Below are 17126 nucleotides of genomic sequence, written 5' to 3' on the forward strand. Positions count from 1 at the left end.
CTCTCTCAAACTAAAGTCTTATTATTTTACATGCAGTGAAATTGCACAGAAGTAAATCTCTATCTTTTGAGATATTGTAGTACGAAAAGGCCATTGAAGAGCTAAATTTTGAATTGATTTTGTGCATCTGAAAGAAAATATTTCTCTTACAGGTTGTGATGTAGAATAAAAGGTGGAAGTCAAGTCTTTACTATTTTTTTTATTGTCTGCATAATTTACTAGTGTGTATTATTCCTAGTTTGCTGCTTATTAAGAAAGACTTCGGATGCTTGTGGCCTTTTTTTCCTTTTTTTTTTTTTTAAGTATGTGTATTTAAGTGATTTTGGAAAGAGAGAAAGATTTATATTAAGAAGGATTTGTCTGTTATTTTAGTTTGTTCTGTTGTGTGCTATCCTTTGTAATAAATTATAAGTGATAGCAAGAGGCGATTTGCACTTCAGAATTTGAGTAGTTTTTCTTCTTTTTGTCTGTTTAATTTTCAAAGAAACCACTCACCATAGTTATATTGGAAAGACATTATAAAACCAAATTCAAGAAATATATTAACTTTTTTTTCCTAAACTAGCATTCAACATGCAATACTTAAACGTACCCATACTTTCAATGTATTAAAACAATCATGAGTGTTCTATACGCTAGTATGTCTTAGTTAACTTTGTGTACATGCAGTTGGCAGTTGTGCTGGTTCTGTCAGCAGAATACTAAACAATACAAAGTCTAGCGGTGCTAATAAAATGAAGCTGTATTTTGTCATTTATTGTATTGGGTAGTATTTATTGTCTGTAACAAAATAAAATTATCATTTCAATTCAATAGTAAACTAAATGAAACATCACAACAAGCATTTTTGTGTTTCGTTTTTTTTTTTGCTTTACTTTGAAAGGCAAATATTTCTCTCATACAGAACACAACAGAAATGTCACCTGAACAATAATACAATAGAAAACAATAAAATTACCAATTAAACAACTTGACACAAGAAGCTCAGACCATAATAATAGTGTTCAGAAACAGCATTTCCACAGCCTTATTTTCAAAATATCTGTAGCTGCTTCTGGTTGCATAGGCTTACTGGAAAAACGTGCCCACATTTTTGCAAAACTTGAAAAACATCAGGCTATATAAACACAACTCACTGCAGTTTCCACCTGAATTGAACACTAGCAGTAAAACACCAACAAATCTTATTCCCTTTCAAACTAATTATAATTACAGGTGCATATTATCCATTAATAAAGACTTATTATGACTTTTCTAATGTAGTAAACTTGCTTGGTAGCTCACCTGGTACAGCAATTGCACTTGTGGGGCCTTGTTTATAAAACGTGCATAGCCTACACAGATTTGAACTTGGAGTGTGCGTAAGCTACGCCAAAAATCCACGTCTACGTTTATATTTATAAAAACTGGCTTTGACTTGGAAAAGAGAGTCAACTATAGCCTACCATTTGGAATGGTATTCCAATTCTCTCGCCATTCTCAAGTAAAGAATTTGTACTCTGACTGGTGCTCTCCCTTAATATGTTAATGACACGTTGTTGTTGTTTTGTGCGTACGTTGGTTCTCTGAGTCTGAATCACACGTACGCACATTTGAGAAATTATCGTAAGATCAAATGTAGGACTGTTTTCTACGCAATATTTCACGTGAGGCAGAGCGCGTTTGGGTATAGTTATAATAAGTGTCGTGAAACTTGAGTCAACAATAAAAGAGCTCACAGACTTGTAGAATCAAGTTGAAATGGTATTGCTCAGCAAATGTTTGTTTGTTTTTTTCCCATAGACTGTAAGGTTATTTTCAAACGTTACGGACATTTCATTTCGGAACTGCCGCCATATGAACAACCTACACATCGCCACATTCACGTTCATCTGTTTCAGATTTAGTAAAACTGAACATGCTTTTATCGCCACTGACTGGACATTTCACTTTGAAAGTGAAAGTGACTTTCGCGAAATAATATAATTTATTCGACATATCATCAATTCGACATAAGTCAGGCAGAAATGTCACCAAAGGTAAGTTTTTCCAATAAGCCTGGGTTGGATGGCTTTTTCTTTTTGTTCCAAATGATATATTATCTTTAAAGTGTGTTTGAATGCTGAATATCAAATGATCACTTTCATGGAATCGATGTTCTGTCCTCTTGTGGTTCGTGCTGGTTAGTATTCATTTTGTCCAATAGCTGATTTTAAATCAGTTTATAACGTCTTTCCTTTTTGGTACACTGACTCAATGGACAGCACTGGCGTAGTCTCTCATTTTTGTGAGTTGAAGACTGTTGAGACGAGCTCCCAGAACTGTTGATCCAGATGCATACTGAATCTCCCTCAGTATGCCGTTCCATTTCCTCTCGCCCTCATCATACCTGAACAAACATGAACTTTTTTTATTTGAACATATCAAAAAATACAAACAAAATACCTGTAGGGCCTATATTAGTAGAGATGCACAGTATATCAGTACCATATTAAAGACTGGCTGATGTTGATTTATTGATATTTAATTTTTAATTGTGCATGCTCATTACAAAGTTCACTTGTAGCATTTAAAAAAATACATTTTAGTGGTTTTAATTTATTTCAACAAAATAGTATAGAATTGTAATATTGCATCCCTTTTTACACTATTATTCAAAAGACTGGGTTCAATATGATTTTTAAAATGAAATTATTAATACATGAAGGATTATGTGACACTGCAGACTGATGAAAATTCAGCTTTGCATCAGGAATAAATTGGGCTACATTTGGAAATATATTGAAATAGAAAACTGTTATTTTCAATTATACAAATATTTGATTACTGTTTTTATTTTTGATCAAATAAATGCAGTCTTCTTTCAAAAACAAAAAATCTCACCAACCCCAGATTTTTAAACTTAAATCAGCTCCCTTTACTTAAAGACTGATTGATGTAGTGAAGGAGCGCCTCACCTCCAGATGTCATTCATCTCCTCCGGCATGAGATCATCGCTGTCCTCTTTGGGGAACATGGCAAAACCACCCACAGCATAGAGGACACCACCCACAGTTACCAGGCTAAGAGAACTACGCTCCTGGGGAAACTCCACAAACTCGGACCACCTGTAAGATAGAGAGGGCTGCGGTTAAATATTAAGTTTAATGCAAGCTAATTGATGAGTTTGTCCCACAAGTCAATGCGTATCATAAAACTCAGATTATAATGCAGCAGATTTTTAACGTATTTATGCGGCCATGGGCCACGCTTACTTGTTGGTTTTGATGTCATAGACCTCAGCGCTGCCTGTAAGGCCAGTGTCCGTAACGCCAGCTGCCACGTAGATCTTGTTTTTGTGGATGGTGACCCCAAAAAGTGAGCGTGCAGTATTTAATGGAGCCAGATCCATCCACTGATGCTTTTTAGTGTCATACGAACACACTCTATTCAAACACTCTCTACAAAATAAGACAAAAATGTTAAGCAGCAAAAACATCTCATTATACATCTTATTATTATTTCAACATAATAATAAGAAATGTTTCTTGAGCAGCAAATTAGCATATTAGAATGATTTCTGAAAGATCATGTGACACTGAAGGCTAGAGTAATGATGCTGAAAATTCAGCTTTTGACATCACATGAATAAGTTGTTTTAAATTGTAATAATATTTGACAATGTTAATGTGATCAAATACAGCCTTGGTAAATATAAGAGACAATTTTTTTTTTTACGTAATTATTCCAAAAAATGTGATCGTAAGTGTATCATGTTAAATGCATATTTCAAACCAGAAGCCAGAAATAGCTTATCAACTTACTTGTTCTCTCCCTTTCCTCCGATTACATAGATCATTTCATTATGGGACACTACTCCATGGCCATATACTGAGTAGGGAAGAGGATCCGACTCGGCCCATTTGAGATACCTTTAAAAAAAACAGGGCTACTTGAAGTATTTGTTTGGAAGATTCATGATTCAATAAACACAAAAGACAAATGTACAGCTGATCTTCAAATAATGAACGTGGCATCAGTACTTACTGTCTGTCATAAACCATAACGGTTCCCAGAATGTGTTCTCCTTCTTTCATTTCTTTCCCTCCAATCACAAAGATGAAGTTATCAGCCTCACCCATCCCGAACAGGAAGCGGGGGGAGGGCATGGGAGGCATACCCATCCAGTCCGATGTTGCAGGGTCAAACTGTATAATATATCAATTATAAAATTAGAATTTTGTGGCTTTTAGTGCATGTTTGTTAGCTGTGAAGTCATTCTAAACGTGGACAAAATAAACGTAAAATTACAAATTAAACATAAAAAAAAAATAGTCTTTGTCCTACAGGAAAGTTAATAAAAAAAATAATGATGACTTATCCCTACACTATACAGATTTTTTCCAATCTCTCTAGAATGAGAATGTCACTCCCTCTAATGTAAATGTCTGTTAATACTAAATCAAGCGTTGGGTCAGTTCTGGCAGGGCTCATCAGCTGACTCTCAGCTGATCCACGTCTACCTATAGGAATACAACGCCTATCACTGTATACATATATAAGCTCTTTCAGTATTATCAGCAGCTGTCGCGTTTCTCAGGAGCTAATTACCCTCCTCAGCTCCTCCTCTCGTCAGTCAGGATTTGGCATTCTGATTACCCCTGAATCAGACTAAAATTCTCTAATTATGTTGCTGCAATACATCCAAGTTGGATCTGTTCTGTTTACCATAAGGGGGGTTATTGCTGCTCTCCCTGCTCTTATCCATGCTAGGCTGCATGGATGCGCAGGGAGTTCTTGCCCAGACCAGAACCATACCGCCAATCCTAACTGTATGCTAAATGTCAATCGTATTTGACGCTAGTGGTCCTGACAGAATAACAACTTATCCACAATGTTGTTAATGGTTAGGTTTCAATGTTTTTCAAATTGTGATGACTCCTGCACTTGACTATGACTACTATATCCTGTCTTAAGTTTCATAGAAAATATGTTATCAACACAGGACAGAAAACCAACCTTCACTTATATCCAAATAGATTGGTAAACATAGCTGGGAAAGATGCAAGAACACGCTGATCTGTTTACTAATGTTGTCAAAGATTTTTGTAGACCACATAAACTTTACAGTGTGTAGAATGAATGATTCTGAGAAAAGAATTAATGAAAACTAGACTGCACTAAAGCAGTAATGGGAAGGAAACTAGTCTTTTACCTGCAAAAAGTATGAATAGATCTGTTCGTCTTTGCTTTGCTCATCAAAAAAGAGTCCACCTGCCACAAATATCTGGTTTTCCTTTGTGACCAGACTGCAGTGGTTTTTAGGGATTTGGGTTGAGAGTGCCGCCACATAACAATCATTTCCCGTTGGGTCATAAGCCACCGATGCAGTGTCATTGATCATGAAGATCAAGTCTCTTAGGAACATCCCGAACCGCAGATTGTCATTCAATATGCCCGGAAGCATCTCTTCCTGCCCCTCTTCCTCCTCTTCATCTCCCTCCTTCTGTCCTTCCTCACCAGCACTCTTTTTGCTTTTGGTCTTCTTGACTTCTGGAAGCTTCCCAGCATGGGCGTCTTTGACCAGTTGCAGTTTCTTCATGATCTCTGGGTTCGAGCTCAACCATTCATGTTCCTCCACATTTTTGGTGAAGTAGTCCTGAGGAACCAGACGTAATCTGATGCAGTCCAGCAGACTCGGTAGGTCCTCCAGCCTCTTTTCTTGGTCATGTCCAACCCACTTGATCAAAGCCTCAAAAACATCTTGCTCCGTTTCTACGTTCAAAGTGTCAGATGCAATAATGGCCGCCAATTCGCTTGGAGTCAGTTGCAGGAATTCTTCATCCCGAGCAATAAACTGGAAGCGCTCGCAAGCGAAGTTCCTCCCAGATATGGCCAGACGAGGACAATCCAGCATCAGTCCTAGTCGAAAAATCGCCAAACAGTTGCTCAAACTCAATCGCTTTTGCAGGAACGAGACACATACAGTGAAAATCGAGGGGATCTGAAGCATGTTGGCCAAAGCGAAGATGTCCTGCACGTTTTGCTCCGTCACGTGGATGTTCGAGGTGTAGAGGTACTTTAAGATCATCCCCATGACGCCAGGCTCCACATCCTCCAGTACGATCTCCTTCTTTTTACTCTCCTCCATACCTGACTTGAAGAAAGCTCTGAAGTACGAGCTGCAAGCAGCCAGGACCAAACGGTGGCATGGAAACTCTTTGTCTTTTATCTTCAACACGCAGTCAACCATCGTATCGCTCTCCAGAAGATCGTATAGACCATCTTGCAGCAGGGTTTGCTGGTACATGCGTGGCTCCTCCATGGGATCTATAGGTATAGCCATATTGATCGCGTACTATCCCTAATGGTCACAATGAAATCAATGGCTAGTCCAGCGCTCTCTGTTCCGCACTTCTGTTAGTGGTTGAGAGAGAAGAGGCAGGGTTGAAACAGTTCCGCTTTGCTGTCAGGAATTCAGGCTTCATCAGCTGTCCCAATGCTTCAACCAAACTCCAACTGGGGGCTATTTATAGAACCTTCACAAAGATGTGGAATCCATACTTGTACATGTGAAACACAACCCCCTGTCATGTGCAACAGCTGACACACTTCCCCATAGGAAAGACAGCAGTCAGAAGAAGCACTGGCCTTCTAGGTGAGATCACAGGCCACTAGATAGGACCTTTATGTGATCATGAATCACCCTCTTAATTTATATATTATTGATAATGGGCTATTATTGCTTAAAATACTTAACTTCCATACATTTGGTATCAAATATCCCACCCTGGAAAATGGCCCAAAATTATAAATCGGTAAAAATTCATTTTAAGGCGGCATAGTTACGCGTTACATGTAGGCTACTTACTATAGTAATTACAGTAAATTATGCATAATTACAAGCAAATAACTCAGTTTTTCATTGCTCAGTACTTATTTGTGTAAACAACGTCACCTTAAAATGAAGTGTAACCAAATAATCTTATTATATAATCCAAAGCCTTTTGTGCTAGTTGACCTCTAGAAGTTATTGTATAAGTTGATATTTTTATAAATTGACTGAGCTGTTATCTGCATTTTCTATCATAACAAAAGTTAAAATCAACGTACAATCATGCATTATATTTAACCGTTTAATGCATGAATGTTTCACAAAACATTATTTTAGCGACCCAGATCTATAACACGGATGGATCTCTGCCTGCCACGATAACATAAAACTCTCCTGATATTAGAGTAACAATTACAGATAAATAAAATAAAATAAATGTTTTTTTTTTAAAGGCTTCAGTTTGAGCAGATGTTTTACCATCATCACTGTCCTTGTCAGAGCTCATTTCCCAGTACATTCTGCATCATTCGGCTCATTCGTGATCTCAAACGTATTCTCAAAACTATCATTTTCAACATGTTTGAAGATGATGTTTCAACATCAACATCTTCAAAATCAATATATTGATCGCTGACAGCTTCTTCACCAGATCCACCATCAAGTGACAGTGACACTAATATTTGATTGCGTTCAGTACTTGCTCTGCAGTAAATCTGAGTAATTTCAAGTTTTGCTGATGATACTTCCTATTCTTTTGTTTTCTGCCTGCGCGGTTACTGAATGAGACGTCACTTCACCATTGTGTATCAAACATCGCCACTTTGTGGAATTAAGGTGAACTGTACTTATTCAGTCATCAAAGATTCAATTATTGTTGTGCAGAAAAAATATACTTACACTGTTACACACCTCGGGTCATTAGCGACCCTATACAATTTTTGCAAAAAATGAATGGGAAAACAGGCATTATTTTATCTTTTTTTGTTTGTTTTTTTGCTTGTAATATTGTTTATAATGAATTGATTGAGAAATACTAAAAAGGTTGATGTCTAACTTTAAAAAATGAATGAGGAAAAAGGCTAGTGAATGACATCCCGGGTCACTAAAGACCTGAGGTATGCGTTTAAGTGTTAATATGACTGTTAACAAAAATATGAAGACAAAATATCTGGTTGATATCAACTGTTCCCCAAATTTTATTTATAAGGAGTCACTGATGAGAATATCAATAGTTCTCACGTGGTCATTGGTTAACTTATGCCAGTTAATATAAATATCCTAGAGTGAAAAGGGTTTCATGACATCAAAGATCTTGAATGTTCTCAACGGCATTCATGCTTTTGTGAAGAGTCACAGTTTAATTTAAGCAACCATGTCCTCTGTGATCTCTGAGAGACTCCGTGATCGATCTCTGTCAATAAGAACTTTACCATTTCCTTTTACAGTAATTTGAAACATGAATTGACGGTCCAAAAAAGTTTAGAAAAGAACTAGCAAGCTGACAAAGAGACATACACAAGGTCATTATTGAAGATTATTTTAATATATATTACAACTTCATAAACTAATCTTGGTGATCTTCAGTCCATTATTTTAATTTGAAGGGTTAGTTCATCCAAAAATAAAAATTCTGTCATCAATCCATGTGACTCCAGTGACCTCATTTTTATGAAGTGACGCAAATTCTTTGTTTGCACAAAAAAACACAATTTACCCCTTTTTTACAAAGTAACTCGTACGTCAACACAGCACGCATGCGCCGTGGTGCTCTCGTGAACGCGTATTGGAGATTCATTTTTTGTAAATAAAGTGGCAAATTGTGTTATTTTGCGCAAAGCACTTACATAGCTTCATGAAATTGAGGTAAAACCACTGGATTCACATGGATTACTTTTATGATGTCTTTACCTTTGCCACACTATCTTTCTGGGGCTTGAAAGTGATAGTTGCATAGGCTATCAATGGAGGGACAGAAAGCTCTCAGAGTTCATTAATAAGTGTTCTGAAGATGAATAAAAGTCTTAAGGGTTTGGAACGACATGAGGGTGAGTAATTTATGATAGAATTTTCATTTTTGGGTGAACTAACCCTTTAAGCACATAATTTCAACCTCAGGCAGTAATAACTTCTTGTATGAACACTGGGTATTTGTATTCCATTTAAATTAAAACTTGGTTATAAAATTAGTAGTAATAAAATCCATCCTCTATGTTTTTAACTACAAAGCACTTATTTGAAAATCCTATTACTTATGTAAAACTGTGACTAATTTAAAGAGTCTGTAATGTTGAGAAATTCTGTAAAAATGTAAATAGTGGTTTCGATTGCAGCATCTTACCTTACAGTCCTGTTATTAAACATTCTTTCTCTCTATTTCTAGACTATGGTTGACACTGAATGTGTAAGAAAACCATTCAGGTTTTTAAGGTTCTCATGTGTAATCTCTACTCTGCCTTTTGCTTGTTTGGGTCCACAGGCTGGGTGGCAGCAGCGTCCATCTTGGTGGTGCTGGGGTCTGTGGAAGTGGGTGCAGGAACAGGGGCTGGAGGGGGGATGGGGATTGGGATTGGGATTGGGTCTGGATCGTCAATCAAAGCCTGTCTTCTTTCCTTTTCCTTGATCAGCTGAATCAAGCAGTAGGTAACGAACATCACAGTGATGGTGGTGAAGGGGAAACCTGACAAACAAAATACAGTTTGATAAACATAAAATCTTTTGGTTTTTAAAATGCATTTAAATTGCTCAAATACCACCTCAGTATTTTACCTTTAAGTAACAATCTATTTGCAACCAGTTTGGCAAATTCAAGACTGTTCAGGGCCAGGACATTGTAAAGGACAATTGTCCAGAAGTTGAAGGTATTAAACACAGCCCTGATCCTGCGTGACATAGAATCTGATATCGCCATCTGTTGGTGGAAGGAAACATTTGTAGATTTGTTTATATTACCAGTCATTTAACATTTAACCACCAGATGGAGCACTATAGGACATTTTTAGCACCAAACATTTAACCACTAGAGGGAGCCCTGACGCACTAGAATTATCATTAGCACTTTGAATTGAGTACCTGACTACAACATCCAGCAAATTATTACTAGTCATATTTCTTTAACTTACCTCAATTGAAATAAAAGGTTCCATGGAGAAGAGTTTTGCGGTCCACAATTCAAAATTAAGGCCAAAGCAGTTTAAGAAAGACCAGATGAAAACCACCCAGCTTGGTCCCAGCCAGAGGGCCGTGATGCCAAACGTGCACAGAGAGGCTATCAGCTCATCCAAAACGTTCTCATGTTTTCCGCCTAGGTAGTTATAAACATACCTGTGGAGATGACGGCATTCTTTGTTAAAATTCTGATGCTTGAAAGCATTGTGTTGCTTAAAGGGATAGTTCACCAAAAATGGGATAGTTCACCGAAAATAAACATTCTTTCATCATTTACTCACCCTCAAGTTGTTCCAAACCTGTATGAGTTTCTTTCTTCTGTTGAACACAAAAGAAGATCTTTTGAAGAATATCAAACATTTGACGGTATTCCGTCGTCATTGACTTCCATAGGAGAAAAAATATATGGAAGTCAATGGCTACAGTCAAATGTCTGGTTACTGCCATTCTTTAAAATATCTTCTTTTGTGTCCAACAGAAGAAAGAAACTCATACAGGTTTGGAACAACTTGAGGGTGAGTAAATGAAGAATTTTTGGGTGAACTTTCCTCTTTAAAAGTCTGATAGATGTAACAATGTCAATCATACTTGCATAGAAATTCGTTTATTCCTCGATCAAAGTGTCTGTAAAAAAGAATGGAATGTTTTTCATTTTTAGAATGATGAATATAGTTTTGTTTTACTGATTATATCAAAATCAATTTGTGAAAAATTTAAAAACGACAACAAATGAAAAGGGCTCACTCACGCCTCAGAGAAAACATAAAGCATTGTAATGCATTTCGGGGGTTTGGGAGGGTCCAGGTGATCCAGTCTTGATACTGTGTTTATCACTCCAAACATCACTGCCGCTTTCACCCAATCATACACCAGATTTAAGTAGGCCAATCCAACTGAATAGTGGAAGAAGAGAAAGGCTATGATGGTCTTTTGGACTATAACTTGAGCATAGTAAGTGAATACTAACACACACATGCTTACCGAGGGCCCAGTCAGAGATGCGTTTAAGGAGCTTCATGTCACTAGGAATGGTCAGAATGTACATGAAGTGAAAGAGGACTGCCACTATCATAATAACCCCCAGGTGTAGCAGGGCCTGGATGGAAATGTTCCACATCTCCCCGTCCTTCCTTGTCAGGTCAGGGTTATTGGCCTGGTGGGGTGTCAAAGGGCAACGCTATTCATTTGGAAAATAATCAAACCATCATTTCATCCGGTAAATTTAGTTGCAGACCTGAATGTAGAACTTGTCGAATGTCATGATGGGTCCGAAGTAAAAGAAGGGGAGGTAAAAGTTGTACTTGAGAAGCTCCAGGATGCTGTAGTTTCCATCTTTTCTCTCACAGTTCTCAAGAGCAAAACTCATACAGCGCATGATGGTGAAACCACAGCCGCCGTAGAACAGAAGAGGACGGAGATCAAAATTGCCAGTCACAAAACCTGCCTGAAAGATGAGCCATCTCAAATGAACACAATCATAATCACAAATAATAATAATGATATGTATTGTTCATTGTAATTTATTTGTTTCTTTTATTTTAATAATGAATAATAAGAATGATTATTTTTATTAAAATAAAAAAAACAATGATTATCATTATTGTCATTTCTTTTCATTTTAATAATAAAAATAATAGTAATAATAAGTGTACACTAATAATTAAAATGATATTCTCTTATTTTTTAAATAAAATGTATAAATTGATAAACATTTAGATTACATTTTATTTTATTACATTTTATAATAATAACAATATACAATAGTAATAATAATTAATGACAATATGGTAATTATTGTTTATTTAATTTAATTTTCTTATTTTTTAAATAAAATGTATAATTTAAAAGTGTATAACATTTATAAAAAAATATTTTACTACTACTACTACTACTAATAATAATATACAAAAGTAATAATTAATGATAAAAGTTATTTATTTTTATTTTATTTGCTTATTGTTTTAAATAAAATGTAAAATTAAAAATGTATAACATTTATAAACATTTAGATTTCAATAGATACAATAGTAACAATATATAATGATAATAATAGTTTTGTTTATTTTATTTGCTTATTTTTCTTAAAATATATCATTAAATATTTATAGCATTTATAAACATTTAGATTTAATTTCTTTTCATTTTAATATTAGTACTAAACAATAGAAATAATAATTAGTGAAGATAATTATATTTATTATTTAATTTGTTTATTTTTTAAATAACATTTATAATGAAATTTATAAAATGTATAAACATTTAGATTTAATTTATTTTGTTTATTTATTTTAAAATTAAAATTTATAATTAACAAATTATATTTATAACATAAACATTTAGATTTAATTTATTTTGTGTATTTATTTTAAAATTAAAATGTATAATTAACAAATTATATTTATAACATAAACATTTAATTTATTTCCATTAAAAAAAAAAATTATAACAATAATACCAAATGGTGATGACCGTTATGTATTATAGCTTTACTGTAGCACTATTTACATTTTTATATTTTATATTTTTACAGTGTCAGTGACATGCCTGCCAGGAAATGAAGGGCTCCATTTTGAAAGTAGCCAATGTAGTGAGTCCAGCAACGAAGCAGAGCCACCTGAGCTTGACCAGAGAGATGCTATAGAGCAGCACACAGTGAGACAGGATGAGCATGACGTAAGCCCAGCCCATACTGCAGAAAACTGCCAGCATACCGTACACCATGAACACCAGAGATCTGTACTGTGGGATGGGGAAAAAAATGAGAGAATGAGCCTCTCAGGTTGGCCGTATGGAGTGATAAATTTAGTCAATAGTGTCACATGTAACACAGATGTGTCTGGACTTTCAAGAGCCACCTGCGGAGCCAGCAAGGAGCAGATCTTGGCAAAGATCACATGACCTGAGAGTGCAAAGATGATATGCACTCTGAACGTGGAGAACCACATCATCCACTCGACGTCAGCTGTATCCTGCAGAGCGACACTGATAAATCAGTCCACATTCACAATTTTATTTAGATCCAGTATGAAATTACACATACAAAATCTCACCATTTTTCTGCCAGAGTAGTACCATCCTGGCTGAACACTGGTCTTGAAGGTTTTTTTGTTGGCATTTGCTGAATAAAGAATCATAAAGTCATGTAACGCTCTGATTAATAGATGTAAAAACATGGATGCAAAAAATTGCTTATCCATTGATATTATTACTAGCGCTGTCAAATCGATTGTGATTAATCGCATCAAACATAAAAGTTTGTGTGTTTGTGTAAAAAAAAAAAATATATATATATATATATATATACACACACATTCATAAACTTTTATGTTTAGATGCGATTAATCGATTTGACAGCACTAATTATTATATTAAATGCAAATTCAGTAGTTTCTGGCATAAACCCACAAAAATACCTTTCAGTCATTTAATTCTGCAAAAACATGGATTTATAGATGTGTATATTATATGAATGCAAAAAACTGCATATTCAATGATGTTATTACTGTATATTGAATGCAAATGCAAATTTTGTCATAAACCCACAATAGTACCTTTCTCTTTCTCTTCTCTTCCTCTGTTCAGTCTCTTGGTATATTAATACTGACATATGATCCCTGCTGCGTACTTTGCATAGCTTTCTGAGGCATGCGAATAGCTGTGCTGTCTTTTTCCTCATACAGTAACTGTAGTGCTATTTCTTTGCTCTACTGTAAACCCGTTGCCTTAAAGTGATTAAGTAAATCAACTTTGATTTAATTAAGTTAAACGTGCAAGTAATTGAAAAAATTAAGTTAAGTGAACTTGACAATTCCACATAACTTTTTTTCCCAATTATGCATGAAATTTATTTACTTAATAATTTTAAGGCAACTGGTTTCCTCACTTTTTTTAAGTTAAGTCATCTGATTACTTTTTACAGCGTGGTTCTATGTGCATTTATGAGTGAGAAAAGGAGCTCAGGTGGATGTTACAGTAAAATGGTAAAAAGCCTCACAGAAACTTTATTCTTACAGTGACATCATTTTAGGGTCCCATATGTTCATGTATACTTACAGCTGGACACGTCAAATATCCATCTGGCAGCCCAGAGCATCGCCATACACAGCACCACATTATACAAGTAGAGCTCGTACCTCGGAAGAGCTGCTTTGACCCCCATCGTACACAGGACAACCTAAGAGAGTTTGGAAAGGTGCAGTTTGAATGAAGAAACAAATCTGGTGTCGGATTTGGCCATTTAAATATTTCCCAAACAAGACAGCCAATGAGTGCTTAAGATCCTACTAAATATATCTTGGTAATTGGTAATCTACTATGGGATGAAAGAAAAATATTGCAGCGTTACTATAGCTCAACTTTTAGAACGTGACGTTAGCAATAGCAAGGTCATAGGTTCGCTTCCCAGGGAGCACATGAATTGATACAATGTTTGCTGTGAATGTTTGTAAATGGATAAAAGTCTGTTAAACTGCATAAATATAAATTGCATCAGTCCACTTTAGACATACTACTAACTATAAGCAACTTTGCAATTACTAACTCTCATTAATTGGCAACTACACATTAACTAACTCTCATTAGAGTACTAATAGGTTGTTAGTTTAGGATTAAGGTTAGGGTTAGTTGACGTGCATGCAAAGTCACTTATAGTCAGTAGAATGTGTGTTGGGGGAGCATCAAAATAAAATTAAGCAGACTGTCTACTAATACTCTAATGACTGCTAGTTGACATGTAGTTGCAGTTACTTATAGTTAGTACAATGTCGTAAGTGTACTATCAAAGTGTTACTGAATTATAATCTCTGAACACTTTCTTACAAAAATAAATGAATAAAACCAAAAAGAATTTGAGGGCAGGGCAGAAGTTTCCAATGATTTGAATTGTGTGAGCAGGAAGCATCTACACTATGTGAGCACATGCTATTTTTAGCTAGACTATTTTCTGCTCTCATTGTACTGACTGAAGCATCACTTGTACATTTCAAGCCAAATGCTGTCTTTTCTAACCAGCAGATTATTCTTTTGTCTATTTATCTTCTAATAATTTAAAGGTATGAACTCAAATAACAAGGTCTGCTTTGTTGTGATGTTTGTTATTGTGAGATTTCACCTTAAGTAAATTAGCAGATTATTTCTTGGTTAAATGTTAGTGGGTCATGCGCTGCGTGTAGGTGCCGAGCAGATTTTAGAAACACCTATTGTACTAACCTTGAGCACAGCAATGCCACCGTAACCCAAAGGGCCTTTGAAATACTGAAAAATCCACTTGAACTTAAAATAATCACAAAAATCAGCAAAATAATAGTCTAATGCATCCTCTCTGTTTCTACAAGGTGTCAGCTGGGCGCACAAACTGCCTGTTGGGCAGTTGCGGACAGTTAAAGGTGAACAGGAGATGTATTTATATTCATCTGAAGCTGCCCATAGGGGGGCGGACCCATTGTGCCATGTTGTATCAATAGAAACAGGCTTGGACCTCCATTGCTTGCATACTGAATGCCCTACATAAGAAATAGAAGATGGGTTAGAAAAGGTATGTAACATAAATATATACACGCAATTATAAAAGGAAACACTATAGGCTTTGAAACATTTATATAAATATACAATATGAAACTGTACCTGAGAAGCATGGGTGTGGAATATCAAGTTTTGCTTTTGTTAAGACTGAAATCACTGGTTTCCCATAGGTCAGGGGTCAACTAGAGAAGGCATGTTAGGTAATGGTAGTCCATTCTGCCTAAAGTAAACTCTGATAAGACACAGTAGATGATATAAGCTACTGTATATAAAGGTATTGGATAAATCTTTTACACTGCCTACCACTTGTGCATGAGCCTACATTAGTCAGAATCTACCTATCAGCACATTATTAAAGAGCTATTTGCTAATACAGAGCATTGTTACAGTCCCTTAGTATAACTGAAATGTATTTTAGGCTATTACTTGTTTAGCAGCCTTTAAGAAAAGCCAGGAGCCCGGGCATACATTCACACACTTCAACACCTGTTTCTGTCAGGGTCAAGGCTGTTTTTGGATGATCATATTTGGTTGACAATTTGGGCTGGGGCACCTATCTATCTTCAAACCTAAATAAACACCATTCCGTTCAAAAATAAAACATGTTAATCTTAGCTCATCTTAAATCTTAGTTACCTAGTTCTAAATTAAGCCATTGTTTATGCACTGTAAAAAATTTTTTTTTTTAAGTACAATCAGCTTGTATATTTAAATAATTTCAACTTAAATTGCATTAAACTTTAAAAAATTAGTTGAATCTTATATAACTTATAAGAAAAAAGTGAAAATTGCTTAACTTGTATGTAAAAAAAAAAAAAAAAACATATATATATATATATACAGTGCTATGCATAAGTGAATACACCCATGCTAAAGTTGACTAAAAAGAGGAATAAAAAATCATATTTTGGAAATTGAACTTAATGCCTTAATTTAAAAAATTAGGAAAAATCCAACCTTTAAGGACACCAATTTTCTTTGTGAATGAATAATGTATCGTAAATAAATAAATGTTCTTCCTTAAAATACATGGTGCATAAGTGAGTACACCCCTATGTTAAATTCCCATGGAGGCAGGCAGATTTTTATTTTTAAGTATTTAAAAAAAAAAAATTTAGGATACTATGCATCCTGATAAAGTTCCCTTGGCCTTTGGAATTAAAATAGCCCCACATCATCACATAGCATTCACCATACCTAGAGATTGGCATGGGGTACTTTCCATAAGATCATCTCTCAATGCAAATCAAACTAGCTATTAGGCTAACTGAAATAAAACCATGCCAATCTCTAGGTATGGTGAAGGCTATGTGATGATGTGGGGCTATTTTAATTCCAAAGGCCAAGGGAACTTTATCAGGATGCATAGTATCCTAAATTTTTTTTTTTTTAAATACTGCCTGCCTCCATGGGAATTTAACATAGGGGTGTCAACTTTAGTCATGGGTGTATTCACTTATGCATAGCACTGTGTATATATATATATATATATATATATATATATATATATATATATATATATATATATATATATATATATATATAAAACACAATGTATAAACATGTTGTCACAACTTAATGATCATATCATTTTTTACAGTGTTCACATTAAGAACACCTGAAATACCAGATTTAGTCACAATGACTT

General features: G+C 35.2%; 2 protein-coding genes across 3 annotated transcripts; both read right to left on the bottom strand.

The window, feature by feature from the left end:
- Window positions 1-1760: 1760 nt before the first annotated feature.
- Window positions 1761-6464, bottom strand: klhl40b (kelch-like family member 40b). The gene is made up of 6 exons (XM_084399066.1): window positions 5174-6464; window positions 4006-4166; window positions 3783-3890; window positions 3234-3419; window positions 2937-3086; window positions 1761-2368 (listed from the first exon to the last, which is right to left on the bottom strand). Exons 1-6 carry the CDS (start codon window positions 6302-6304, stop codon window positions 2233-2235), a joined length of 1872 nt encoding a protein of 623 aa, XP_084255192.1. The 5' UTR covers window positions 6305-6464; the 3' UTR covers window positions 1761-2232.
- Window positions 6465-7794: 1330 nt separating this feature from the next.
- Window positions 7795-15603, bottom strand: hhatlb (hedgehog acyltransferase like, b). 2 transcript variants are annotated; one of them, XM_084399141.1, is made up of 12 exons: window positions 15167-15603; window positions 14012-14132; window positions 13009-13076; window positions 12814-12927; window positions 12503-12697; window positions 11193-11402; window positions 10940-11111; window positions 10707-10851; window positions 10547-10582; window positions 9913-10114; window positions 9560-9701; window positions 7795-9470 (listed from the first exon to the last, which is right to left on the bottom strand). In XM_084399141.1, exons 1-12 carry the CDS (start codon window positions 15500-15502, stop codon window positions 9238-9240), a joined length of 1974 nt encoding a protein of 657 aa, XP_084255267.1. In that variant the 5' UTR covers window positions 15503-15603; the 3' UTR covers window positions 7795-9237. The 2 variants fall into 2 exon arrangements, with proteins under 2 accessions (XP_084255267.1, XP_084255266.1); XM_084399140.1 differs by having other exon boundaries at window positions 11193-11398; window positions 12499-12697; window positions 15167-15602.
- Between the last annotated feature and the right edge of the window lie 1523 nt (window positions 15604-17126).

This window comes from Rutilus rutilus, assembly GCF_951802725.1.
Source record: "Rutilus rutilus genome assembly, chromosome: 24".
NCBI lineage: Eukaryota > Metazoa > Chordata > Actinopteri > Cypriniformes > Leuciscidae > Rutilus > Rutilus rutilus.

Excerpts from the sequence above, each read along its gene's own strand:
- hhatlb (XM_084399141.1), bottom strand. The coding sequence starts at position 15,502 with ATGTTACATACCTTTTCTAACCCATCTTCTATTTCTTATGTAGGGCAT. Across the intron at positions 11,112-11,192 it reads TCGACAAGTTCTACATTCAG|GCCAATAACCCTGACCTGAC; the intron begins GTCTGCAACTAA and ends ACACCCCACCAG. Across the intron at positions 10,852-10,939 it reads CATCTCTGACTGGGCCCTCG|TTGGATTGGCCTACTTAAAT; the intron begins GTAAGCATGTGT and ends TCCACTATTCAG.
- klhl40b (XM_084399066.1), bottom strand. The coding sequence starts at position 6,304 with ATGGCTATACCTATAGATCCCATGGAGGAGCCACGCATGTACCAGCAA. Across the intron at positions 3,891-4,005 it reads GTTATGGTTTATGACAGACA|GTATCTCAAATGGGCCGAGT; the intron begins GTAAGTACTGAT and ends TTTTTTTTAAAG. Across the intron at positions 3,420-3,782 it reads GGAGGAAAGGGAGAGAACAA|AGAGTGTTTGAATAGAGTGT; the intron begins GTAAGTTGATAA and ends CTTATTTTGTAG.